The sequence below is a fragment of the Rhineura floridana genome, chromosome 7 (assembly GCF_030035675.1).
Source record: "Rhineura floridana isolate rRhiFlo1 chromosome 7, rRhiFlo1.hap2, whole genome shotgun sequence".
NCBI lineage: Eukaryota > Metazoa > Chordata > Lepidosauria > Squamata > Rhineuridae > Rhineura > Rhineura floridana.
The window spans coordinates 4748557-4776175 of NC_084486.1; the positions used below are offsets into that span (position 1 = coordinate 4748557).

The 27619-nt window shown below is 40.1% G+C and overlaps 1 protein-coding gene and 1 pseudogene across 4 annotated transcripts in view; both read left to right on the forward strand.

The window, feature by feature from the left end:
• Window positions 1-27619, forward strand: part of ERCC6 (ERCC excision repair 6, chromatin remodeling factor) — a 76171-nt gene that overhangs the window by 23243 nt on the left and 25309 nt on the right. For all 4 annotated transcript variants that reach the window (XM_061634754.1, XM_061634755.1, XM_061634753.1 and 1 more), the window contains exons 7-16: window positions 1578-1736; window positions 2303-2438; window positions 12534-12704; window positions 15389-15565; window positions 18168-18284; window positions 19836-19931; window positions 22005-22223; window positions 24178-24288; window positions 25836-25955; window positions 26669-26763. In XM_061634754.1, coding sequence (XP_061490738.1) covers window positions 1578-1736; window positions 2303-2438; window positions 12534-12704; window positions 15389-15565; window positions 18168-18284; window positions 19836-19931; window positions 22005-22223; window positions 24178-24288; window positions 25836-25955; window positions 26669-26763 — 1401 coding nt within the window. The remainder of the gene's footprint in view (window positions 1-1577; window positions 1737-2302; window positions 2439-12533; window positions 12705-15388; window positions 15566-18167; window positions 18285-19835; window positions 19932-22004; window positions 22224-24177; window positions 24289-25835; window positions 25956-26668; window positions 26764-27619) is intronic.
• Window positions 2825-2943, forward strand: LOC133389759 (5S ribosomal RNA; annotated as a pseudogene).

Here is a 27619-nt window from a genome sequence, read left to right on the forward strand (position 1 = left end):
TTCCTATAATGCTGAGCTTGGTCCTTCTATCTCTTCCTTTTGACAGTTAACTTCTAGATGAGGGTGTGCTGCAGAGAATGAAATGAACAAGGATTCCTGTGGCTTGTTCACTCTTAGCAAGAACTCTTGTCATTGTCAGAGTCAGAGTCAGGAAAGATTCTACCACACCTACCTGCACTTCCAGCAATTGCTCCTGGCTGCTCAGTGTTGTACATTTCCCCCATATGAAGAAATGCTTTTTTAAAATATATATTTAAAATTCCTGGGGGAAAGTGATGTGAAAGGGTTAAGAAACAAGCCTTTTGTGGGGCATGAGTAAAGGCATGCTTACAGTTGCAAATGGGAGAATGAGGACAATGGTTTGCAATAAGCAATAGGCTTTCCAGTTGAGCTGAAGAACTTGATTCCTTGAATGAGAGGAGGTGATAAGAGATTAATTCTTTTTTAAAACAAAAATTAAGACCATCTCTCATAAAATTTGTGTAAACTGCCTAAAGCTCTAAAGATAGTTTGATGCAAGTGAGCCAGACATTGTCCACACATTACAGATGGCAGAAAACCCCTAGGGGTCTCTCACTAATCAAACCTGGTGGAAAATTCTTCCTCCTTTCAATTGCGGTGCTTTTGGGGGACAGTAAACTCTTTCTGACTCCACTGGCCTTTTAACTGAGGCGTGAGATGAAATTATACAGTCATCCTTCATAAATTTATCCAACTGTTCCTCTAAGCAAATGAGATCCTTTCTTGCCACAAAACGTCTCTTCCTGTGAGACAAGGCAGAATTTTACATTCTTGGTTGAAAACCACCCATAATTCTCCAATCTAAACTTCCTAGTAGCCAGTTTACAGCCATTGTTTTTGTACTCCTTATCTGTTCTAACCTACAAAGTTGTTTGTATTTACTCATCCCTCCTAATTTATTGCTTGAAGGTCAATACTCCCCATTAATCCTTTTAACTGTTTAACAGGTAGCATTTATTTCAATAGTGCTTACTCAAGAGAAGTTTTTGGTGAACTGTGCCCAAAACATAGCCCATCTCTCTATAGAAATTATGTTCTGGGATTTGTAACTTGTGCAGTTTAGCAGGAACAGTCTGATATCTTGCCATTAATGCCATTATTTATTTATTTTTAAAACTTCTCTCTTCTAAGTTTGGAAAAAACTGTTTGCTGTTTATTCCTTTCAGCACTAACTGTTTGGTTACTAGGTCTCTGTTCTGACATGTTCAGTTACATTTTAACAATCCTCCTATACATTGGACTGCAGAAACAATTGTTATTCTCTTATTGGTCTGAAGAACCTTAAGAGGCTGCTCTTTATCCAAAATGAAATAAAATACCCTCTCGTTATCATGTCTTGGTTTAATTAGAAGTACTCTTAACATTGCATGAAGAATGAATTTATCACATCTAATGTCTAAGGGCATAAAAAATGCATGGCATGCAAATACAGCCCTCATGTAAAACGCATGCAGCATGTTTTGCTACCTGGCTTTAGAACATTATAAATGACTAATTCATGAGTTCTTTCTGTTATGATCTTTATTTGCCATCTTATTTTGCCTTCTTATTTGTAGGTACCAGCAGACAGGTGTTAGGTGGCTCTGGGAATTGCACTGCCAGCAGGTGGGAGGAATTCTGGGAGACGAGATGGGATTGGGCAAGACCATCCAGATAATTGCTTTCTTGGCAGGTCTGAGCTATAGCAAGATCAGGACTCGTGGTTCAAATTACAGGCAAGTGCTCTTCCACAGACTGTCAGTCTGTGGAGCTCAATTAATATTTCATTGGATGTATTGCTGTGGAGGAGGGCCCTGTGAATTATTAATGACATTTCAATTACAATGTTCCTTTAATTCTTTTAGTGGGGGACATCAAAGGAAAATTTTTACGAGACAATGGAGCTGGAGGGCAGGAAAAATTAAACATGTAACACTCTTAATGAATTCCAGGCATTGATGCTTCATTTTGCAGATGAGCCTCACCAGTTATTTTGGGTCAATACTGTGTCTAAGGTTATATAGCACAAATGGATTGCTTACAAACTCATTTATGTTAATATTGATAGTTTACATACTATGGAATTTTCAATGAGATATAATACCTTTAGGTCAACATTACATTGTATATCGAAATATTTACTCTGGCAAGATGCCAGTTGACTACCTTTATAGGAAGTCACAATTTTCTTAGTGATGCAGTATCATTATTATTTTCTAACTTCAGTACAGTTATGATTCTGATGGCTCTCCTAATGCATGCTGCTTGTTTCATGGCGCTATCATCTTATGGTCTGCTATAGGATCGCAGGACTGGGTCCAACAATGATTGTGTGTCCAACCACTGTGATGCATCAGTGGGTGAAAGAATTCCATACTTGGTGGCCTCCATTTAGAGTTGCAATTCTACATGAGACCGGCTCTTACACCAACAAAAAGGTATCTGCTCATTCAAAATTCTGTAAATTCAGACCTTTAATACATCTCCTCGATTCACTGGATCTCACTATATGAACAGTTTATATTTATTTCAAAGTTTTTATGAGAGTTTAGGTACCAATACCGAACATTACCCTTAATCAAGGAGACTGCACACATTTTTCCTTATGGAACACCTTAAGATTCCTTGTTGCTTTGTGACGTATGACACTGAGCAACCATGTATTGAATTGCAGAGATTCAGCACCAGTGAAAGTCAAGTCCTGCCCCCATGGCATTAAGGACAAACACAGTTGAGAAGGCTTGGCACCTGTGCTTTAGGTTTTATTATGCTCAAAGACCACCTTCAGAACTAACTTTTTTTTTTAGGTACTTTAAGGGTTACTGCCTACGACCATGCTACCCTGAACACGCCCAACCTCATCTGATCTCGGAAGCTAAGCAGGGTCAGGCCTGGATGGTACTTGGATGGAAGACCACCTGGGAATACCAGGTGCTTTAGGCTTAGAGGAAGGCAATGGAAAACCACCTCTGAATACCTCTTACCGTGAAAACCCTATGAATCTATCCAAAAAATATTCATAGGGTTGCCATAAGTCATAATCTACTTGAAGGCATATAACAACAAGGGTTGCTACTTGCACATTAATTTCTGCTTTTGTTAAGGACTATAGATTGGTTGTGTCCTTTGCTAGTTGAGGACTGCAGTGAATAGTTTTCTGTAGAACTCTTTGCAGCAGGATATCCTGCCTCGGATGATCATAATGCTGTTTTACATCCCACCCTGTATAGCCTCCACTACTGAAGGGAGACAGGAAGGTTGGAGTTAACATGAATGCTCATTATCTTCAGTGATTGGAAATTATCCAAATTTGCCTGGGATTTGTCTGGTTGTAGTACACAGATCAGGAGGTTTCTCTGAATCCCAAGATTAATAGCTGAAAATAGTTTCAGTCCTAATGATGACCTATCTTGTCTTTATACATTTTTTAAGGTTAATATGCCCATATGTTTAGAATTTGCTGTACAGAAGTTAGCTATTTCTTTTATTGAGCTGAATTAAGACTTGAAACTGTAGAAGTCTGAATCAGACAGTAAAACTGAATGGGACCAGGCACTAATCATTGGTGGGCAACTTGCATTTCATAGGCTGTATATTGTCCTTACCTTTGTTGTCTGTGACTCGCTGGTTGCCCACTACTGCTGAAGTTGGTGTCAAAATTATCCCCAGTGCTGTTACCACCACTGTTGCAATTGCTACCATATTTGATAGTGCTGCCACCACTTAAGTCTGTTAGCCACTGCACCACTGCCCATTAGTTACTTTTCTAGTTTATTTGCAGTGCAGTGCAGTGCTGTACTTGCTGACCTTGCCACTGATCTTGCTGACTTCGTTCTTCCGGTTTCCATTGATGTGCCAGGTACTGCTGAGTGCTGTACATAGCAACCTTTATGGTCACCTGCAGCAAATGATGCTCTAAGTACTGATCAGAGAACCTAAGTTGTTGAAGTGACAGCTCTGCCTTGTGAAGCCAAACACTTTTTGGCCAAATTTAAAAAACAGGCAAGTTGGAGGAGGGAAGGTGGGGAGACTTGTACGCTTGCAATCGGAATGAAAGGAGAGGTGGAAAATTATACTTTTAAAGTGTGTGCGAGTGAGGGGATGTCTATGTGGGGTGTGTGTGTGTGTGCGTGTGCATGTGCGCGCATGTGTCAACCCACTCCTGCATATGGCCCTTGGGGCAAAAAAAGTTGCTCACCCTTACACTGTAGGTGATATCCAATGAAGTAGTTCTACTAGCATAAAGGACTGTGGGCTGTGCAATGGGACTTCCCCTCCCTCTCCTTTCCCCACATGTCCTATATCTTTTCTGGAGGTTTTCCCAACCCTCCGCAGCAGATTTGGGGAGGGCACGCAGAGAGAAGAAAGGGAGGGAAAGTTCGGTTGGATTAGCAGATGTATTTTGTTGCATAGTGCCACCAGTCGTTTGCCTACTCTTGCCTCCAGAGCAAGTGGGAGGAGTAACCCGCTCACAGAGAACTCCATCCACTGAAGAGAATGAACATTCAAGGTACATCCAATGTTCCTCTCTCAGTTGCTGTGTTGGAACTGTGGGAATGCCCTTTCACAGGCTGTGTATATGGCTCCTTCCTTTCTGGAATTTCACACACAAGATAACACACTGGAGGTTCAATGTGCTTTTTGGAGGCTAGATTATTTTCCATTGTTAATGCTGTTGCTTGTTCTGCTTTGTGCTTGGCTATGCTCTTTTCTTTTTTTAGAAAAAACTGTTTTCATTTATTTTCTCCCCCTGCCTGCTACTTCTCCACTCTGAATTGTTCTGGCTTTTGTTATACATGGTTATGTGCTTTCTATGCTTCAGCCCTTAGATTGGTGGTTGGTTAGGTTGTCCTTCCCATCATGTTCCCTGTGCAACTGGGTTGTGCAGCTGATCTCATAGTTCCCATGCTCCTTGCATGCTTTATAGTAATCTTTCTGTCTTGGGCTTCAGGGAGCACTTATGTAGGTGAACCTCATAGGAAACTTGCATCAGTACAATCTTGACTGCTAATCTGTGCGTTTTTGGACACTATTACAGAGGCAATATATGACCCAAAAGAGTTGAATTCTCTTCACCCATCTCTTGACCATCATATATTTATTTAATTATTTAGAATGCTTGTAACGGACTTAATATTCAAGAAAATCTCGAAGTAGTATATACAAAATGAAAATATAAAACCATTTTTATTTATAATTTTTATTTATTAAATTTATATCCTGCCCTTCCTCCCAAAAGAAGCCCAGGATTACAGTGATACGGCATGTGTAACTGATCTCAACATTCTGGATAAGTAAGCAGAAAAGTTTTAAGGAGGTGTCAGAAGCACTAAATTGTAGGCGCCTGTCTGATTGCAAGAGCAAGAATATTCCCAGCTCTTGACAGGGAAAGCTCTGCTCTAATATTGAGAATCATTGTTACATACAGCGATCAGCATGGGGTGATGTTTCTATAATCCTATTCTATTATACATCACAAATTTATTGAGACTAATTGTTTCAATTATTTACTAGTCTGGAGAGATCTAGCCCAGATTTGAACAGCATGCTAAACCAAATCATGGCCTAACTCAGCACAGCACACTTGCAAAATAACTGGGCTGCTGCTGCAGTCTCCTCTCCAGGACCTCCACATTTGTGCTAGAGTGTTGTGTGAATCGATAGAACTGCAATATATACAAATTGTGAAAAATTGTGCTAGTAGTTTTCTGAAGTCTAGCTAACTGGTGTCATCTCCAAGGAACCTTTCTTACTCAGGAAGTACTGAAATGCACGCACAAAGGTATTTCCATTACTAAATTCTGCTTAAAGCTATAGAAAACCATGTGATCTCTTCAATTTGTAAATCTCCCTATATCTTTCTGAATGCATCACAGCACAATATTTTTGTTTATTCGTGGTTCCTCATAAGTTATGCAGGACTTTAACATAAGCATATAGAGGGAAAACTTAAAGCCCTTCACCTCCTAGCCTTCATCCTGGGTGAAAACAACCCTACATTACCAGAAGTTAGAATTAGGGATGTGTCAGATATTTGAATGGGATCAGGACACATACTTGCCTCTTGAAAATGTTTGACTCCTACCAGTCTAGATCAGATCTTGTAATAGTGAAGTGCTTACTGATTTAGACACACACATCCTATGTCTTCTTTCCTTCCCTGCCTTTTCCACTACCTTTTGCAAGTAAAAAAAGAAAAGAACCTTACTGCTATGAGGATAGCTGCCAGTGGGAGTGAGCCAAGCTTAATACCAGACAGGTGGGCTGGTCAGCCAGCTGGCCAACTAACCAATTCCAGAATTTGTAGTGAAGCATAATTTCCTGCAGCAATCATGGGAATTGTAGTTTTTTTATTTTACTTATATATTTATAAATATATTTGTATACCACTATTTTGTTAAAAACATCAACGCGGTTTACAGGTTAAAACAAGCAAACATACAATAAAAACATTAAAAATACAATTAAAAAAATCAGCTGTTGAAAAAACGTATCTTCTTAATTTCCTGCATAAGCCTGGGGAAACAGAAAGGTTTTCAGCAAGTGTTGAAAAGATAAAACAGAAGGCATCTGCTGTATCTCTGTTGGCAGAGCATTCCAGAGAACTGGGCAAATGATACCGAAGGCTTGATTTTGTGTTGATGTTAAATGAGCCTCACCAGTTTCAGAGGATGATGAGAGCCACTGCTGCAGATGAGCTGAGTGATCAAGCTAGGATATAAGGGTTCAGTTGGTCCCTAAGATACTCTGGACCTAAGTTGTTCAGTCCTCTGTAAATTAATAGAAAGACCTTGAACCTAGCTTGGTAGTGGATGGGCAGCCAGCGCAGATTTGTTAAAAGTGGTGTCACATGTGGTCGGCCATGTCACCCCATCAGTAGTCTGGCCACCACATTTTGCACCAGCTGAAGCATCTGAACCAGGGCCAAGGGCAGCCCCATAGAGCACATTGCAGTAATCCAACCTCAAGGTTACCAACGCATGGACTACACAGGTCATGCTATCCCTGTCCAGGAAAGACCATAGCTAACCAACCAGATAAAACTGGTAAAAGGCACTCCTAGACACAGAGCCTCTAGAGACAAAGATGAATCCAGGAGTACCCTTAGGCTACAGACCTGATCCTTCAGAGAGAGCGTGACCCCATCCATAACAGGTAATTTGTCCATCTCCCAGATATGAGAACCACCTATCCAAAGAGGCTGCATCTTCCCAGGATTCAAGCACAGTTTATTGGCCCTCATCCAGTCCACTACAGCATTCAGACACCAATCCAGAGCATTCACAGGCCCTTCTGATTCAGATGTTACGGAGAAGTAGAGCTGTGGGTCATCAGCATACTGCTTACACCTTGCTCTAAACCTCCTAATGACTGCTCCTAATTTCTTCATATAGATGTTAAATAGCATTGGGGAGAGAGTAGTACTCTGCAGAATCCCATAGCACAAGCTTTCTTCAGGTACGTCCATAGTAAAAGACAGAGAAAAGAAATGGTGGCACAACTACTCAATGAAGATGTCAAAATGATAACAGGTGACAAAGAAAAGGCAGAACTCCTCAATTTCTTCTCCCCAAAAAGTTGCAGGAAGCCAGATTTCAACAGGACATCAGGAAAAACTTCCTAACTGTTAGAGCCATACAACAATGGAACCAATTGCCTAGAGAGGTGGTGGGCTCTCCGACACTGGAGGCATTCAAGAGGCAGCTGAACAGCCATCTGTCGGGAATGCTTTGATTTGGATTCCTGCATTGAGCAGGAGGTTGGACTTGATGGCCTTATAGGCCCCTTCCAACTCTACTATTCTATGATTCTAAGTGCCAGGGGGCCGAGGAACATTCACCCAGTGTTACTCTCTGGATGTGACCCTGAAGGTAAGAGCAGAATCACTGTAATACAGTGCCTCCAATACCCATCCCATTGAGTCGGTCCAGGAGAATACCATGGTCAGTGGTATCAAATGCTGCTGGGAGATGGAGCAGAAGTAAGAGGGTTGCACTCCCCCTCTCTCATGATAAAGGTCATCCATCAGGGTGACCAAGGCTTATTCTGTTCTGAAACCAGGTCTGAATCCAGATTGTGATGGATCTAGATAATCAGTCTCATTCAGGAGCACCTGCAGTTGCTCTACAACTATGTTCTGTTGCGCTTTGTGTAATTTGTGTGCTTAATTTCATTTAAAGCAACACCACAGCAGCAGAGTAACAGCAGATGTTGAAATGCAAGTGTGCCAGCGTGTGTGTGCATTTACTTAAGAAAGCAGACTTTTACCCTGCATCAGCATCACTGAGACTTAGTAAAATAAGAAAAGCTGCTTTATTTATAGAAATACATAGTAGATAGAAAAGCATACCTAGGTCTAACTAACTAACTAAGTTGGAGGCATAACGCCCAGGTGCGGGAGTTAGCCTCATGGCTTGGAGAAAGCAGAGATAAAGGGATGTCTCCTCTCTCCCGGACAGTCGAGGACAAAGGAATGGAAAGGGCGGAAGGAGGGGCAGGTAAGCTTCCCTAAAGACGTCACAGTCTAGTGACAGAAGGAAGTCAGTCAGAGCATCACAGGTAAAGGTAAACAAGCCTATCCATCTGGAGGACCCTAGCCCTATCTCCCTTTTGGAGCACAAACAAAAGAACAAAACAGGAGTTGCTGTTGCCCCACTTCCAACATCTTCTCTACCACCCTTGCCAAGAAAGGGGTGTTGGCGACTGGTCTATAGTTGTTACACACCATTGGGTCCAGTGTGAGCTATTTAAGAAGTGGGCACACCACTGCCTCTTTCAGGGCAGTGGGCATCACACCATCACACAGAGATGCATTTACTACACCTGTGACCCATTCAGTCACCCCACTCCAGCTAAGCTTTACTAAGCCCGGATGGACAAGGATATAATGAGCAGGTGGTCAGGTGCATCACAGAAAGCATATTGTCCACATCATCAGGCTGCATTAACTGGAATTGATCCCACAACACTGGGTTCGACATTGTATTGGACACCTCACTTGGAACTGCCACAATAGCAATGCCTAAATCACTGTGGAGCTGAGCAACTCTGTCCTCGAAGTGTTTAGCCAGCTGGTTACAGCTGGACACCGTGTGCTCCAGTCGTTCACTCCCCTGGTCAAGAGTGACCAACCTCTAGACCGCACGGAACAACTCAGCTGGGTGGCTCCTTAAATAAGAAATGATGCTTCTGAATGGAACACTTCCAAATTCTACAGTTAGATGGCAGGCCAAACGAGGCTCCCACCAGCTGTTGGTTCCTTTCGCCACCACGGATATAACCCCAAAGAGTTGAATTCTGAGGAGAGCCGGGGGCTCTTCACCCATCCCTTGTAAAAATTCTCTGTGGTTCAAAGGACAACCACAAGAGCAGGAAATTTACTTAAATATGAAAGTGGAGATTCTCAGGATTATGATGAGAAAGCTGTGTGGACTCCACAAAAATATCATGTTACATTTATGAGCACATGCGAGTACAGTATATTGTTTACATGCCTGTAAATATGCACCACAAACATATCAATGAGCATCTTGAGACTTGAAACAATTCTGTAAAGGCTGTCCTGCTCCAGGGCTATGGAGGATGTTGCCCAGTAGCGTCTTATAAATCAGGGATGGGGAACATGTGGCCCTCCAGATATTGCTGGACTATTAATATCCTACATCCCTAACAATTGACCTTGCTGGCTGAGGCTGATGGAAGGTAGAGTCCAACAAAATCTGGACATTTGTTACCCCTGCTACAGTTTTTAATAATGTATTTTATATTGTTGTGACCTGGGATCTACTGGTGAAGCATGGGTAATAAATTTTATTATGATGATGGTAATAATAATATACCCATTGCGAAGCCATTACTCTCAGTGGCCACCTTAGATATAAAATTGGCTGGACTTCTCTCTGATCATTCAGCAGCATTAGCAGCTTCTAACTATTCAATTCTGGAAATAGCATTTGTGTTGATTCCTGAAGTTGAAACTGTATATTTTATTATTATGTGAAGCCCCTTCCCACCCTCCTTGCAAAAGGAGCCAGTGTTCTGTGTAGCTACGGAGGGGAATATAAGCCTGGTCGTGTTGTCTTTGGAGGACAAGGGAAGGAGTGAACACTGTCCTTCTGAGCTGGGTACCAGCAGAATATGGATGAAAGGTTTCCTATTTGAGCAACTACAAAGAGGACCAGCTAAGCAGTAGAAGGAGATTGAGAAAAGAGATACCACTAAGGCAGAGGTCAGGGAAAGAGCAGAGAGAGGATACTGTTGTATGACTGTGTGTTCCGCTGGAGAATAATACTTTTCATTTAGTAGAGCGCATCTTTGGGAAATGCTTCACCTCTGTTTTGTTCTTACCCCATTAGTGACCGTTCCTGAAGCAGAAACATAAATCCCTTTGCAGAAACTTCATTAAGTGCAGGGTTAAGGCATTAGGCTAGCACAGTTCCACTGCCAAAAGGCAAATCAATGTAAAGTTAAACAGTTCCTTCTCTCAATAGCCTTCTCTCTAAAATAGAGTTGAGATTAAACTAACATCTGCAAAATTTCTTCAGCCCTTTTTTTTTCTTGGCAAAAGAGATTTCATAATAGCACACCTTCTACCAACCCTTTTACACTGTAGAGTTTAGTAAATGCTGTTATCGTCATTGCCCAGGATCTCTCCATTATACAGTATATTGAGGAGGGTGTTGGAAAGAGATTCGAAACACAAACACACTGATAAAAAGCCTTAATGTCATAAGGATACACTCCCAGTAGAAAAGGAATTAGCATCCCAAGCAATTTTTCTTCTTGGTTTTCTTGAACAACTTCGTGTCTCTCATTACAGAAATTCAAGCCTTTATGGTATTGATCTGATTTTCACCAGTGCACCCATTCACTTTGCTGCCATCCTAATTTAATCTGATTATAGGAGTTGAAAACGTGACTATTTTTCAATCCTAGAATCTGGCTACTTCATAATCCTTAGTCTTACCCCATCCAGCTTTTCTGTAGAAGAAGTTATTGGAACGGCTGTAAAGATGTAGTTGTGGAAACTGAATTTTAAGAGAAGAAAAAATTAAAAGCTGAAGCCTGCAATGTTAGGAGGAAGGTGTTGTATGTCAGTCAGTTCCTGGGTAGAAATAGGCAAATATGAAGTTAAATGTGGAAGGACTGCTGGAGCAGATGCATTCTTAGAGCATAACTTTGAACAAGCTTATACATTGTTGAACAGTACTTGGGTTCCACAGAGCCCTTCAAATCCCTTTGCTTTTACTGAATTTAACAGACTTGTGGCAAACCTTACATTACCTTAACCTGAAATGGGGGAAGTGGTTGGTGATGAATTGCCTTTCTATGTTTTTGCTTCTTTGTCAGCACAAATTCTTGTTTAATAAAGATTTGGCTTGAAGGAAATTTTAATTAATTACAGGTTCAGTAAATCCTGACTAGGACTCTGCTGTGCTGTGTCTACAGTGAATGGTCTTCATGTGCCTGTGTTTTTCCTCCTGTTCTCTCAGCTGCCTGACAATGTGATTTATGGCTGTTGTTTTCTACCACTACACTGTTTGCCCTCTAGGAGGGATTGGTCTCCTGAGCCTCCATAATAACAGGAGCACTTTCACAAAACATCTTTTAATGACAACATTGTAGCAGCCTTCTGTAAGTCAGGCTAATTGCAGACATACCCTATTAATTGCAAAATCTAGGAGAGGTTACATATTTTACAAGCTTTTAATTTGAAATCGCCTGAGATGATTTGTCTTAAATGTTTGAGTAGAGATGCCTATGGTATTCAGCAATAGACCATTGCTAGGAAATGGATGCAATGAATGTGGATGGGAAAAAATGTATTCTTACCCTGGAATTGTGGCTTATGTCACACAGGTGTGTTGGCTTAAAAATGTCAGATTTTGCTACGGGGGCAAGAGAGTCTGGTTTTTACAGCCACCTTTTTAGAAGACTCAGTACCAAACTCTCATTGACAGAATCTGTATATTTCGTTAGTGGTCATACTTCCTCCTTTTTGAAATAAGATTCCTTACAAAAAAATAGATGCTTGGCATTAGAGACATTTTCCAATAGTATTGAATTCTGAAGTACTAAACACCCTGCAGTGCAGAATTCTTTGAAAGTCCATTAAATGACAATTTCTGCAAAAATCCCTTAAATAACTATTTCTGCAGTTTAGTCTCCTCTTAAAATAAGTATTATTTGTTTTGGTCAAAGCATGTTGGTTTCAAGTACTAGTCTTTGCATCAATGGTTGTTCATTGCTCAAGCATTAGAAGGGGAGGAAGATGTGGTAGTGATGGAGCAGCTAGTCAAGTTTGTTAGCACCTTAACTAATACCTTAAAATGAAAAATGTTTTGGTCCTTGATGTGCTTTTTCAAGTTTTAGTATTTTTCTTACAATACTGGAATGAAATGTGTTTATTTTAATGCATGCTTACCTTCCGTAACACTGTGTTAGTACAACTGGAACATTGATTACCCAAAGTAGTACTTTCTTTCTTGCCTCCGCTGTTTCAGTGGTTGACAACAGTATCATTCTCTTTACAGATTAAACTTATTCGGGAAATTGTAGCGTGTAATGGCATTTTGATAACCTCCTACTCATATATTCGCTTGCTGCAAGATAACATCTATGGCTATAATTGGCATTATGTGATTCTAGATGAGGGACACAAGATTCGGAATCCAAATGCTGCAGTCACAGTTGCTTGCAAACAGGTATGATTCTAAAAAATAAAATCAGCTTCTTGATTTGTTACATTAATGATAAACTTGGTCTTAGATTTGGCTGGTCATTTGCTGGCCCAAATTACTCCAAATTCTGTCTTGAGAGAACCCAACACTAACGGACACATTTTCTTTTGTTTAGCTTGGCTCCCCTAAATGTTTAGGTAGGATATACACGTAATGACTTTGTGTTTTCCTAATTGCATGTATTTTGAACATTGGGTGTTGTTGTTTTTACACAAATGATAAGAAAATATATTTCTTAGGAATGTGGGTATATTCAAGCATACCATGTACATGTGAAGAATATATAGCATAAACTACAAAAGAAGCCATAGCACAGGCATATTTTTAGTTGTTACTAGGGGCTTTACCCTGCATGCTTTGCATGCCAACCCCACATGCACACTTGCACAAACACACACACACAAACATGACTCCCAAACACACACCCAGAGCCAAGGACTCCCAAACACACACATGCAGGAATTCCCAGCTGTCTGCCCCAGAGACTCCTGAACATACACATACCACAGGCAGCTCCAAACACACGTGACCCAGGCACTCCCAGACACACACACAAAGGCAACTCTCGAAACATCCACCCACGCATCCACAGGCAAATCCCAAATTTGCCAGCTTGTGTAGAAGTTACTCGTCCACACCAAGAAGCTGATGCTGTAACAAAGTTGGGGAATGAAACCAATGGTAGCTTCATGGATTATTTTTATAGTGTTTTTATGGAATAGCTGTTTGCTCAGTGGTGGTGCATTTGCTTTACAAGCAGAAGGTTCCATGTTCAGTCCCTGGCATCTTTAGACAGAGCTGGAAGAGGCCCCATCAGAAATCCTGGAGAGCTGCCAGTCAGAATCGAGAATATTGAGCTGGATGGATCAACAGCATAAACCAGCTTCCTATGTTAAGAAACAAAAATAGTATTATGTATTGGTATGCTATTATAATAGGCCAAAATAGAGGCCCCACTACTTTCTCAATGAGGTGCTAAGAATATTAAGAATATAAGAAGACTTGCTGGATCAGGCCAGTGGCCCATCTAGTCCAGCATCCTGTCCAGATGCCTGGCCAACCAGATGCCTGTAAGAAACCCGCGAACAGAGTCTAAGTACAAGAACCCTCTCCCCTCCTGTGGTTTCCAGCAACTGGTATTCAGAAGCAGAATGCCTCTGAATATGGAGGCAGAGCATAGCAATCATAGCTAGTACCCTTGTATCTGGGCTGTACCACCTAAAACTTCAGGTAGGGTGTCGTAAGTGAATGCTTCTCCATGTAGCAAAATTCCTTGCACATTCCCTATTGGCATATTGGAATGGGGGGCAGAGAAAGAGACTAAACTAGAAACCTTCTTCCTAATATGATAGTTTTCTATGCATAGGGATTTATTTAGTGCCATCAGTGCAGTTTGTAAAGCATCATGCTAAGAGGAAAAGCCCCTGCCCTGAGGAGATTATGCTGTCTAAGATTTGACATGGGAGAGATGAAAGGAAGATGGAGACAGGGTTAAATCGAGGAAGAGTGTATACATACAGTAGTTAGATTTAGTTAGAGGAGGGTACATGGACTAAGAGACAGTAGCAGTGCTTCATGGGAGAGGTGGGTTTGGAGAGAGATTTGAAAAGAGATGTTGTGCAACCTCATAAGGGGCAATAAGGGGCACTTTCAGGCATAAGGGGCAATAAGGGAGAAAAAGTATAATCATTTCAGGGAACAGGAGACCTTCAGAGAGTTTATAGTGGTGGAGCTTGAGGCGCAAAAGTCACAGGCAAGGATGTCTAGTGATATGAGAGTGGAAATATAAGGTGGACAAGGCCAAGAATGAGGAGTTTGTATGAGGGTACATTAAGACACATTAATCACCACCTGCAGTCTGATGTAGCAGTGAGAAATGTGCCCTAATGTTCCAAAGATAATTGGATATCTTAAAATTAAGATGTTCACTATGAAATTGTCAAGGAGCAGTTTGAATATCCAAGATATTTCTAAAAGTCTTTGAATGTTATAAATAGTATTTCAATTTAGAGAGAAGTATTTAAACATTAAGACTTGTTTAACCTAAATGAAAATGAAACTTCTTAACATATATATTACTGTAGTTCATACTTTTTCCCCATTTTCAGACAAAACCCAGCCGGCAAAATTTCTACCTCTTATTCCCAGTCTACCCTTCTCTTTTCTCAACCTCACACCTACCTCCAAACAAAAATGCTTTCATGCAGGGACTGGCTGCTAAATGGCCAAAAATGTATTGGCCAAGGTCAGCTTAGTCTCAATAGCTATCTTAAGCCAATCCTAGTACAGCTGTGTTAATATCAAATACTGAAAAGGGGGTTTGTCCAGTTAGGGTTGGATAAGGGCACTGAACAAGGAGATCAACTTCCATGTGATGTCTGCCTTGGGAAAGGTATCCTTATTGGTTAAAGGCAAAATCAGTTTAGTTATAATTTATTTGGGGCTTTTTAAACAACTGTCAAAGTGTGGTATGGTTAGTTATCTTGCAGCATGTCATAAATTGAAATGAAGCATGGTACTTATTTCATTCTTAGCTCACATCGTTTTGAAGAATTTATGATATGCAGTTAAAATATGACAATTTGTTGGTGGAATTTATACTTTTCTGTGTTATAACATGAAAATGCTTGTTTTATTTCCTATTACAGTTCTGTACTCCTCATCGAATCATCTTGTCTGGGTCACCTATGCAAAACAACTTAAAAGAGCTGTGGTCCCTCTTTGACTTTGCATTTCCAGGAAAACTGGGGACATTGCCTGTCTTCATGGAGCAATTTTCTGTTCCAATAACCATGGGAGGCTATTCCAATGCCTCTCCAGTTCAGGTGCAGTAAAGGATGCATTTCACAGGGAATGTGCCTTGTGCAAGTCCCTTTGAAAGCTCAGTTGTAAATGTAATGTTCATGTTCTGCCACATTCACTAAATGTGCTAGCACTAAATGGGTAGTATATAAATTATGTTAATAAATAGCTAGCACAATTAACAGCATCCTCTGGACAGATAACAGTAAAAGATTACAACAATAAAAACAAACAGAATCCTAAAAATAGTACAGAATAAAACCACAATACAAAACTAAATAAATAAAACCTGGCATGTGTTCATTAGCCAGAAAAAAAACAGGAACATATTAGGGGGGGAGATCTAAAACAATAAAATCACTGCATAGAAAAATAAATTGCAACTAATAATTAATTAATTAAATCATTGTAAATAAAAATTAACAAAAGCACTAATAGGGCACTAAAAAGAGTGAGCAATCGTAACATAGGGCTATATCCTACTTAGCGCTAAGTCATGGTTCTGTCAGTGCAGGTTTTCCGCATGCACAGTGGAGCTTCTCCCCCTCTACTGCTGCTGTGTGCCCCCCAAGTCTAGGGATTCCTCCAAAAGGGAATACATGGGGGAGGAGGGGGGAAGTCCTGTTGCGCAAGTGTAAATCCTTGTGCTGACAGAGCATGTTAGTTGAACACCACCCATAAACACTAAGTCTTACCTCACTCCCTATTTATCTGTTTATTTATATCCCACCCTTCCTCCCAATAGGAGCCCAGGGCTGGGCAAAAAGGTGCATCTTTTGCTGCTAAGAAAGGTGAACAATGTTGGTCCCAGGTGCATCTCAGAAGGGAGGCCATTCCAGAGACAGGGTGCCACCATCAAGAAGGCCCCATCCCATTTTACTGCTCCATGTGTTTCACTTGATGATGGAACCACAGGAAGGCTCCCCTGATGATCTAAATGCATGGGCAGGTCAATATGGGGAGCTTTATTAATTAGAAAATGACTACATGAGACCATATGCCATTTAGTACATAAAGAAATGTAAGAGAAATTAGACAGACAGACAGACAGCATGATATGTAGGGCAGATGTAATAGTAAGTTGTCTTAGGCACAGCGAACAAGATTCAAGCAATCACTCAAGCGCTTCCAATCAGAGGTTTGCCAAAGGAATTTTGAACTTGTGCTGTGTAACAACAAACATGACAAACCTTTCTTAAACTTGAGGAACTTTACAAACTCAGTTTGTATTCACATAAGAGTCCTTTTTAAAATGTTGGGTGGAGTTGGTACTCTTCCCCCCCCTTTTTTTGAGGAGGAGGGGTGTTTTCAACTGATGCAGTTCCATTCATTTTCTCAAACATCTCTCAACATAGACCTGATCGGTAGACCCACCCAGTCTTTTGATGTTTGTTTCTTTAGACACTCTGCTCCCCCACCGCCACAAATCTCTCTTTGTAAGCTCAACTGCCAGGAACATTCTGTAAGCTCATACATTTCTGTCAGGCCTTTTTTATTTATTTATTATTTGATTTATATCCCGCCTTTCCTGCCAGCAGGAGCCCAGTTGTTTTTTTTTAATGTCCATGTTCCTTGCTTTTAATTCACAAATGTGTGTAATTCTGCCTACCTTGGGCATCTCCTGAATACAGAGAAGCCCCTAACATATTTTTGGATTACCCTGTTCTGCTCCAAATTGATACACGCTCAACTGCCCAAGTTCACTATTAGAGGGAATGGCAGATCTTCAGTAGTGCCTTCTGCAATCCTGTGGGTCGTGTTCAGTACTAGTCCCACTCAGGGACCCATTGAACTTGATAGGCATGACTAGTTTAGGTTCATTGATTTCAGTAGGTCTACTCTGAGTAGGACTTAATTGAATTTAGCCCTATTTTTTATTTTTTTTATTTTGATGTCCTTTAAATCAGTGGTTCCCAAGTAGTTTTTCTGCCAATGGTAGTGATTGTAATTTGCTGTGCTAGATGCTGTATGATTTTAATTGCCTTTTTATCGCTGCTTTTATTTCTTATATATTGTATTTTATTTACATTTCATAGAATTCAAATTGTATTACAAGAAAACACAAGAAATTAAATTGTGAATATTTAATGCAGACAACTTATGCAGACAATTTAATGTGGACCACCTGAATGAAACTTGTGGATCATTGGTGGTCCGTTGATCATCGTTTGGGAACCTCTGCTTTAAATAAAATAAATTCCAGCAAATGGTTGTGAAAGTTCATAGAGAATGATTTGCTGTTGCTTTAAATGTAATTTGTTATCTATGTGAGTTTGCTTTCAGTGTAAATAAAAGCAGACATATATGTGTTGAAAATATTTTCCCAAGAAAGCTTTTTATCCTCCACAGTAAATAAAAATAAAAGTCCAGTGTGGTATCGTAGTTAGAATGTTGGACAGACCTAGAGACATGGGTTCAGATCTCTAGTCAGTCATGAAGCCTAATGGATAACCTTGGGGCAGTCCTGTACTTTCAGCTTAACCCACTCCACAGTTGTTTTTGTGAGGATAAAATGAAATAAACCCCATGCATGTCACCCTGAGCTGTTTGTAAGAAAGGTGGGATAAAAAGTGAAAAACAAGTATAATTAATCAACCAGCATTGTTTTGTTTTCTTCTCCAAAAGGTAAAAACAGCATATAAGTGTGCTTGTGTTTTACGGGACACAATTAACCCCTATCTGCTGCGGAGAATAAAGGCAGATGTTAAAATGAGCCTTTCACTACCAGATAAAAATGAACAGGTATAGTTCCACTGTATATTTTGTCTGTTTTATACCTCTATACTTCTCTCAGAGAGGCATTGCATATGAGGATATGCTTTGAGCAGCTCACTGTGTATCTACAGTGAGAGCAGAGTGAGAGGGGGTAGGAATGACCTGAGTGCATTACCTCAGAAATGCAAAAAAGGCAGCGCAGTGCACTTGCTCTCTTGCTACTTTCACACTGAGTAGTAAAACTTACATTGATTTAATAAAATTCTGGCCTTGTAGCAGAAAATACGGGTTGTATCTAATGCTGCTGTTCCACTCATTCAAATTGTAATACAACGAAGTTATGCTTATGCAATGTAACTTCCCTTTCCTCTTCTCCCTCCTACCCAGCACCCTCAAAATCTGCTCCAAAGGTTTGGGAGACCCTCCTGAGCAGATTTTGAGGGTGTTTGTGGGAAGAAGAGGAAGGGGAAGTTCCATTGCTCAAACATAACTCTTCTCAAGCAGCATTGGATACAGCCCTACAATTTTAAAGCTTTAAAAAACCAGGGTGTTCCTTAAAGCATCATGAAGAGATAGGTCAGAGTTTGCTTGGATAGAGAGCCATTGGGTCAAAAAGGCTATAATGCTGAAAATAATTCTGCACAAAGGTCTTTTCGTTGATTTATATATATGACGTCTATGGGTTGGATCCACAGATAGATGAGCAGCACTCCACTCACACAGTGAGGCTTCCCTTGCTCTACCAGTACCACTAGAGCCCCTGTTCCCCTTCAAAGCTGCTCTCGCATCCCAAAGTAGCAATTTATGGAGCACAAGGGCTGCAGCGGAAGGGGGAAATCAAGAGCCTGGGAGGTAGGGGTGGGGAACCGTGTGAAGTGAAATGAACCTGGGAGAAAGAAGTATGGTGGGATGAAGGTGAAGAGTACAGTGGGGAACACGGACAGTCTTTGGGGATTCAGGATGGGCAATAGTCCCCTAAAATAGTTTCACCTAAAGTAGCTAAAGATACATTAGCCACACTTATTTAAAAGGCTGGCATAATGTTTGGGGTGTGAAATTCTGTTCCATTTTAACCCATCAGGTCATTTGATAAATCATTTTTTGCGTTACTTATAAATTACAAAAGGATTAACTGTTTTTCCAGGTTGTTATGGCATTCCCCCCACCCCCAAAGGAAAAATGAAATATTTGCAATATTTACTTTCTTGTCAAATATAAGATTATTTGACTACTTTAAGAACCTAAAATGAATTATGTACAGCAACTTTGCAACACATGGTGATATTAGCGAGCGAGAGAACTCATCAGGGACTCACAAAATAGAATTAAGACTTTCCCTTGTGGATGAAGAGTGAGGGAATCCTACACAATGGACATGATTCATGTTGTGAGTTTTAACAAAAGATAAGTCTGGGGCTGGGAAAATATCCATGGAGATGCTAATCCCTGTGATAAAAGCAACATCTATACCAGTTCATAGATTGAAATCTCCTTGGGGAAGGATCTATATTTTTCATTTATGTTAACTATATTTCAATAGTATATACATATAATAACTTCTGCAGCGTCTCTCTTTAGGTACTTTTTTGCCGTTTGACAGATGAACAGCACCAAGTATACAAAAACTTTATTGAATCCAAAGAGGTTTATCAGATTCTCAGTGGAGACATGCAGGTCAGTGCAGATAAATAAACTGATTTGCCAGATTACATGAAAGGAAAATGTTCATCTTTTCCATTTGCTGTCAAATACTGTAACTTAATAGAACATACTGTTAGTTAGTAGATAGGAGAGCTCAACAGAACTGACAACATAGTATATTTACCTTAATAGATGTCTAAGAATTCCTTTCAACCTAATATTGCCAACTTCTTTGCTCCAGAGAGCTGCATTTACATGGAAGGCAAATATCTCAGTGAAATCAAGCATTATAGGAAAAGAAGTAAAGAAAGGGCATTTGAATTGTAACCATGAATTGTGCAGGAAGCGCTTCAGATAATGCAGAATTTATTTGACATGGAACATTATCGGGCAACGGACAGGGCGAGTGCATCCCTGTTGATGCTGCTGGACCTCTCGGCAGCCTTTGATACAATCGACCATGGTATCCTTCTGGGCCATCTGGGATGGGATTAGGAGGCACTGTTTTATGGTGGCTCCTGTCCTACCTGATGGACAGGACCCAGAAAGTGGTGCTGTGAGACTTCTTCTCAACCCCCTGGCTGTTGGCCTATGGGGTACCGCAAGGTTCCATTCTGTCTCCCATGCTCTTTAACATTTACATGAAACTGCTGGGAGAAGTCATCAGCAGATTTGGAGTACAATGTCATCAATATGCTGATGACACTCAGCTCTATCTCTCCCTACCACCTGATCGCAGGGAGGGAGGGCTCATCCTAAACCGGTGCCTGGAGGCTTTGAAGGGCTGGATGTGGGCTAACAAACTGAAACTTAATCCAGACAAGACAGAAGTACTGCTGGTCAAGGGAAAAACTGCACCAGGGACAGGGTTGCAACCTATTTTGGATGGGGTTGCACTCCCCTTGAAGGAGCAGGTCCGCAGTTTGGGAGTCCTCCTGGATCCTGCCCTGCTGCTTGAATACCAGGTGGCTGCGGTAGCCAGGAGTGCTTTTGGCCAACTCAGACTGGTCTACCAGCTGTGTCCATTCCTGGAAGCAGTTGACTTGGCCACAGTGACACATGCATTGGTGATATCAAGGCTTGATTACTGTAACACACTCTATGTGGGGCTGCCTTTGAAAACGGTTCGGAAATTGCAGTTAGTTCAAAATGCAGCAGCCAGAATGTTAACTGGAGCACGGCGCAGGGAGCATATCACCCCTGTGCTTTATCGACTCCACTGGCTCCCAATTTTTTCCGAGCCCAATTCAAAGTGCTGGTTCTGACCTTTAAAGCCCTAAATGGCCTTGGACCAATATACCTGAGGGACCACTTACGCCCATGTCTACCTGCCCGGGATTTAAGATCATTGCCTCTGGTCTCCTCTGTGTGCCTTCTAAGTTGAATTTTACCTTTAGTACCACCCCTTATGTGTGTGTGTGTGTGTGTGTGTGTGTGTAGTGTGTGTGTGTGTGTATATATATATATATATATATATATATATATATATATATATATATATATATATATATAGTGTGTGTGTGTGTGTGTGTGTATATATATATATATATATATGTGTGTGTGTGTGTATATATATGTATATATATGTATATATATATATATATGTATATATATATATATGTGTGTGTGTATATATATGTGTATATATATGTATATATGTGTATATATATGTATATATGTATATATATATATATGTATATATATATATGTATGTATGTATGTATGTATATATATATGTATGTATGTATATATATATATATTGTATTTTCTGTGTTTTAATTGTTTTTATGTATTTTAATTTATTTTAATGTTTTTGTGATTTTACTGTTTATAATTTTATTATGTACGTGTTTGATTTTATTTTTGTAAGCTGCCCTGAGTGCCCTATTATAGGGAGAAGGGCAGGATAGAAATATTTTAAATAAATAAATAAATAATATCATAACTAATATTGTTACTGATGGGGAAATAAGCTGTTGTTGAAAACTTCCTCTTCCCATTGGCTACTTGATTTCATTCAAGTAAAGTCTGTTACACTGGCTTTAGTATAATATGTGGAAGGATATGAACATTCTGAGTGTTAAAGTCTGACTGTCTTCTGTGTAGATTTTCTCTGGATTGATAGCCCTGAGAAAGATCTGCAACCATCCAGACCTCTTTTCTGGCGGTCCTAAGATTTTGAAGGGTATCCCTGATGAAGAATTAAATGAAGATGACCATTTTGGATTCTGGAAACGTTCTGGAAAAATGATAGTCATAGAGTCTCTGCTGAAAATATGGCACAAGGAAGGCCATAGAGTACTTTTCTTTACTCAGTCTCGGCAGGTAAAGTTGTGTGCAAAATCCTCCAGAAAGCAACATGTCAAAACCATGAAAGTGAGAAGGTCCTGTATAGTTCCGATTAACATGCCTGTGTGCATATACACATACATTTTTGTTAATTATTTTTAATTTTAAAATAAATATATAACAATACTAAGGAAAATAAAAAGTGTAAGATGTAATTTATCAAGATGTATAATAAATAAATATTTGTATATTTCCAGTATATAACCACCTAACCAGTGGTTAAGGTGTTGGACTGCAACCTGGGAGACCAGGGCTTGAATCCCCACATAGCCCTGAAGCTCACTGGGTGACCTTGGGCCAGTCACTGCCCCTCAGCCTCATAAAAACCCTGTTAATAGGGTCGCTATAAGTCGGAATCGACTGGAAGGCAGTACATTTAAAGAATACAAATAGAAATGCATATACCAGTTACTTCAGTCAATAAATATTTCAGAACATTCCCATCCATGGATAGGGATTTACATTTTCTTGCACCTTGTTACACAAATATATGATGAAAACCGTGGGTTTTTCAAAAAAGACGTTATAAGATTGTCTCCCCTCTTTGGCTGTGACCATATTGGTCAGTTTCACCATGCATTCTGTATTTCATGCTCCAGTTCTCCAGTGCCGGAGTCCTTATTTTTTTCAGTTACAACAGATAGTTGCTTGTGCAACTGCCAATAGATATTGGACCATTTCTCTGGCATCTGTTAGTACCAAGTCTTTAATATACTCTAATAAGATAACTAATGGATCTGTTGGTAAAATATATCCTGTTTTTATTTTAGTGCCTCTTGTTACATCATCCCAGAATTTCCTTTATTCTGAGGCAAGCCCAAAAAATATTTTGGATGTCACTGTTATGTAATTGTAACGGTGCCAGATTACCACCGAAAAATAAATTTATAAAAACTTCCTTTAAGGCTGACACTGATGGGATATTGTAGGCCGTTATACGAAAGCCATTTCCAAACATCTAATGAGTTTTTATGTCCGTTTTCTTTCCCACTTGGATTGATAAGTATCAGTTGACATGTCTGTGTTCGTAATAATTTGATATATACTGCTTAATAGTTTTTTGACTGATCTCTCGACTTCAGATTTTCATATTCAGTAGTTTCTCAAAGAGAAGAGGGCCATGTTTTGTAACTAGAGTATGGGCTATATTCCTTAGCTTTAAGTATTGGAAAAAAATGTGGGCGGTCCTGCTGCATCTCATCAATAACTTCATTATAAGTCTTAAAGGTCCCGTCATTAAATAGCTTCCTAAACTCTGTAAATCCATGGGCTTTCAACAAATTTTCTTCCTCCATTCTCTTCATGAGAATACTGCAGTGAGAGGTGATACTGGGTTAATTTCTACTTGTATTTATTCCGAACACTAAAAGTTGTAGTACAAGGATTTGATCTGATTGTTTCCTTGTCAAATTGGGTATGATGCCAAAGGGTATTTTTAGATCCATTGAAACATTGGTCTGTTCCAGTACTATGGATCTATCAAGTTGAAATAATATTTTTAAATTTATTAACATGACTGCTTCATAGTATTTTTAAATAGAAGGAAAGGCAAATTCTCCATTTTTTTTCAATTAGACAGGAAATAAAGTTTTGCTACTAAGGTATCCCTTTTCTAAATCCAGTTGCTCATACCAACTTTGGTTAGACTTTGATTTTAATTTGTTATTGTTCAATATAGTAAAGTAGTAAAACTTTCAAGTGGCTGAAAAAGTATGCTATTTAGAACCTGAATTGCATTTGTAAGGCATGGGTCGATAGAAAAAACTTTTATGCGCAAGAAGCGTGTAAATGCAAGCAGGGACAACTGCATTCTTTAAAAGTAGCAAGCAAAACAACTCTTATAATCTCTTCCAAGAGCTTTTATGTTATTCAGTAACTGTTTTAAATTTGTTTCCCTGGTCAGCATAATTCTTTTTCCTTAATGTTGCAGATGCTACACATTCTAGAAGCATTTCTAAAGCAGAGAAACTATTCCTACCTCAAAATGGATGGCACCACAACAGTTGCATCAAGGCAGCCTCTTATTACAAGATACAATGAGGTAATAAATTCTAGATAAGCCTGGTGGTTTCTGAACTTCATTGGAGAAGCATGGATTAAAGCATTCCAGTTTGGTACAGTACAACAGCGGCAACACTGAGATAAACAGATTTGTAGGACACATCTGAAGCTGTACAGAGATTTATTAGGTGCAATATTCCCAACACAGTTTGAATGAGAGTTTCTTAAGTGAGGGATTACTCAAAATGATAGATGTTGACCTGGTTCACACAATACTCAGGCACTGGTATTTAAAACTAAAGTTACGGTAATTATTATTTTTTTACTTTCAAAGTACCTAAAAATAAATTAAGCGATAAGAACCCTTAAGCTCACAAACTAATGAACACAATACGAAAGGAAAAAGGAATGGGGAAGTAAGAGGAAAGCAAGCCCTGAATCCAAGAGTTCTTTTGGGCAGAAAAAATAGAAGCAAGCCCCCTGATGGTGATGCTTCTCTGGCTGATAAATAGGGCCAGGCTGGCTGATATCTCTGCTAGATGTTTGTGTAAATGTTTGCATGCATGCACCAGGGGAGAGTGAGCATGCCTTAACCCCCGCCCACCCACCCACCTGACACACCTTGGAGACCACCAAACATCCACTAGTAGATGTGACTTGGACAGATATGAATACAGTCCTTTGCTGTAGGCCTGTAATAGATTAAACCTGGGAATTGGTCATGTTTGAATTTTATGCCCATATGCCATATTCAGATGTGGCCACACGTTGATGTCTAATGGGAAGGTGCAATCTCGCTCTCAATCCCCATTTCACACTGGAAGAAGATTAAGAGTGTGTCACCTGAACTGGGCTTCCATATGCTGGTTCTTTCTGTTTTGGAATTTCAAGGTCGACAGAGTTTAAATTTAGGGTCACATTTCAAGTGGAACAATGAGTAAGTGAGGGGTCTTCCTTCAGCTCCAGTGAGGTCGGTTGGATGTTTGCCAGGCAAACTTTCTTTAGAGAACTGACCACTTTCAGGCTATTCTTGGTTTGGGTAACTTGAATGAGGGTAGTGCTTTCTGTTGGCCTAAATTTACTGTCCAAAAAAGATTCTCAGATTGCAGTGGCATGGGATAGCTGATCAGATTGTTCTCTGTTATAAATCGCTAGCAGAAGGAGTTGTAAGCAGAGCTATTGAACAGCTGTGTCCTTTGCCTCTTTGAGTTTACAGAGATCTCTCTCTTTATAGTTTCTACCAATATCCCCACAAAGCTGTGAAGCAGCTTTGCAATTCTTTGATGAGCTTATAATCATGCATAACACTGGAACTTTGATAGATATTTGACGTTGTGCTTTCTAATGCACACACAGCAACTATATGTTATATTTGCTGTGTAGATCTTTGGAGTATTCTCAGACTTCAGTTAATTTCAGCATTAATTACCCTTGATTTCAGTGGAACTTGTTCCCATGTAACAATTCTTAGGATTTTGCAACCTTAGGCTGCCAAAATACATATTCAATGCATTTGTAGGCTGGCAAGACTTATACATGCAATTTTAAACTATTCCTAAATTTGCCTTGTGCTGTATATATTTACAGGATATATCTATATTTATATTCCTACTTACTACTCGAGTTGGTGGACTTGGCATTAACTTGACAGGTGCAGATAGAGTGATTATCTATGACCCTGACTGGAATCCCAGCACAGACACCCAGGTAGGTTTCATGGGAAAGAATCTTAAATCTAGGATGGATGTAATAAGGAAGCCAGTCTTGCTTGAGTCAGGATAGCTTAAGTTTATCTGGCAGATAAAATATATAGCCTTTTACTGAAAACAGAGAGTGAGAAGAAACATTCAGACGCATGCAAGGCTCAGGATGTTTAACTGCTGTGGAGAGATTTTCTGACATACAGGTGTTATTTGTTAAAGACCAAACTACACTTTACGTAGAAAGTGGTTTTAGCTAATGTGCTTTAGAACCAGTAACATCTTTTCCTTTAGAAAAAAGTAGCTGTGGGGGTCCTGGCCCAGATTGTGACCACAGATCAGATGGAGTGGGATTTAACCCTCCCCCTTAAATTGTTGTTGTTATGTGCCTTCAAGTCAATGATGACTTACGGCTATCCTATGAATCAGTGACCTCCAAGAGCATCTAAATTATTTTCATGCAAAAAATGGCTCCTGGAGCTGTTACATGTCCTCAAAAAGTAAGTAGCAGTTCTTAGTAGGAAAACAGCATGGTAAGAAGGATTAGCTCACCCTCTGGATTGGAGGCCACATGTCTGCTTTTTTCCCTTAAAGAAAAAGATGTTGCTGATTCTAAGGACATTAAAGTTTTTAATTCAGTGTCCAGTTTGGCCCTAAGACAGCTTTTTCCCCATTTTGTGTCTGACAATGCCTTTTGCAAAACACGTACTTACCTTCTAGGCTCGTGAACGTGCATGGAGAATAGGCCAGACAAAAGAGGTGACTGTGTACAGACTTGTTACTGCTGGTACTATTGAGGAAAAGATTTTCCACAGGTGAGTGAGACAACATTAGTGCATTGATTTACTACTGTTATACCAGGTGCAACTCTACAGAACAGCATTTGTTTGTTACATTTGTATTTGCCTTTTTTCTCTTGTGAAACTTCAAGCAGTGTCCATAGGGTTCTCAGGCACCCTCCCATCCAGGCACTGACCAGGCCCAGGCCTGCTTAGCTTCAGCCAGCTCGCCATATTACGTGCTTTTTCAGACCATACCTTGAATATGATAACATGTTGAAGGACACATTTCAGCCATACAAAGCATTCAAGGAGGGTGCGCAGCAAGGATGGTGAGGGATGTGGCCTGGGGAGAAAGGGTGGGTCCTAGCCTGTTTTGTCATTCACACATTGCCATCCATGCAAAGTGGCAAGAAAGGGGCTGGTTGCAGGTGTATGTTTCTTGTGCATGTTCTAAATAATAATAATAATAATAAAATTTTATTTGTTAGTCGCCTATCTGTCCGACTTAACGGACACTCTAGGCGACTTACATAAAATAAAATATACAGTATACAATATACAATCAACACATTTATCAGATTAATCTAACATCAAAAACAGTAATTAAAAGATCAAGAAAAACTAATCCACCCCAACGTTCTTATAGGCCTGCCTGAATAGCCAGGTCTTTAAAGCTCGGCGGAAACTCATCAGGGAGGAGGCATGTCGGAGATCGTAAGGGAGAGAATTCCAGAGGGTGGGGGCCACAACTGAGAACGCTCTCTCTCTGGTCCGCACCAGCCTAGCTGTTTTGACTGGTGGGACCGAGAGGAGGTCCTGTGTGGCTGATCTTGTAAGGCGGCCTAATTGGTGATATTGGAGGCGGTCCTTCAGATAAGCTGGGCCGAAA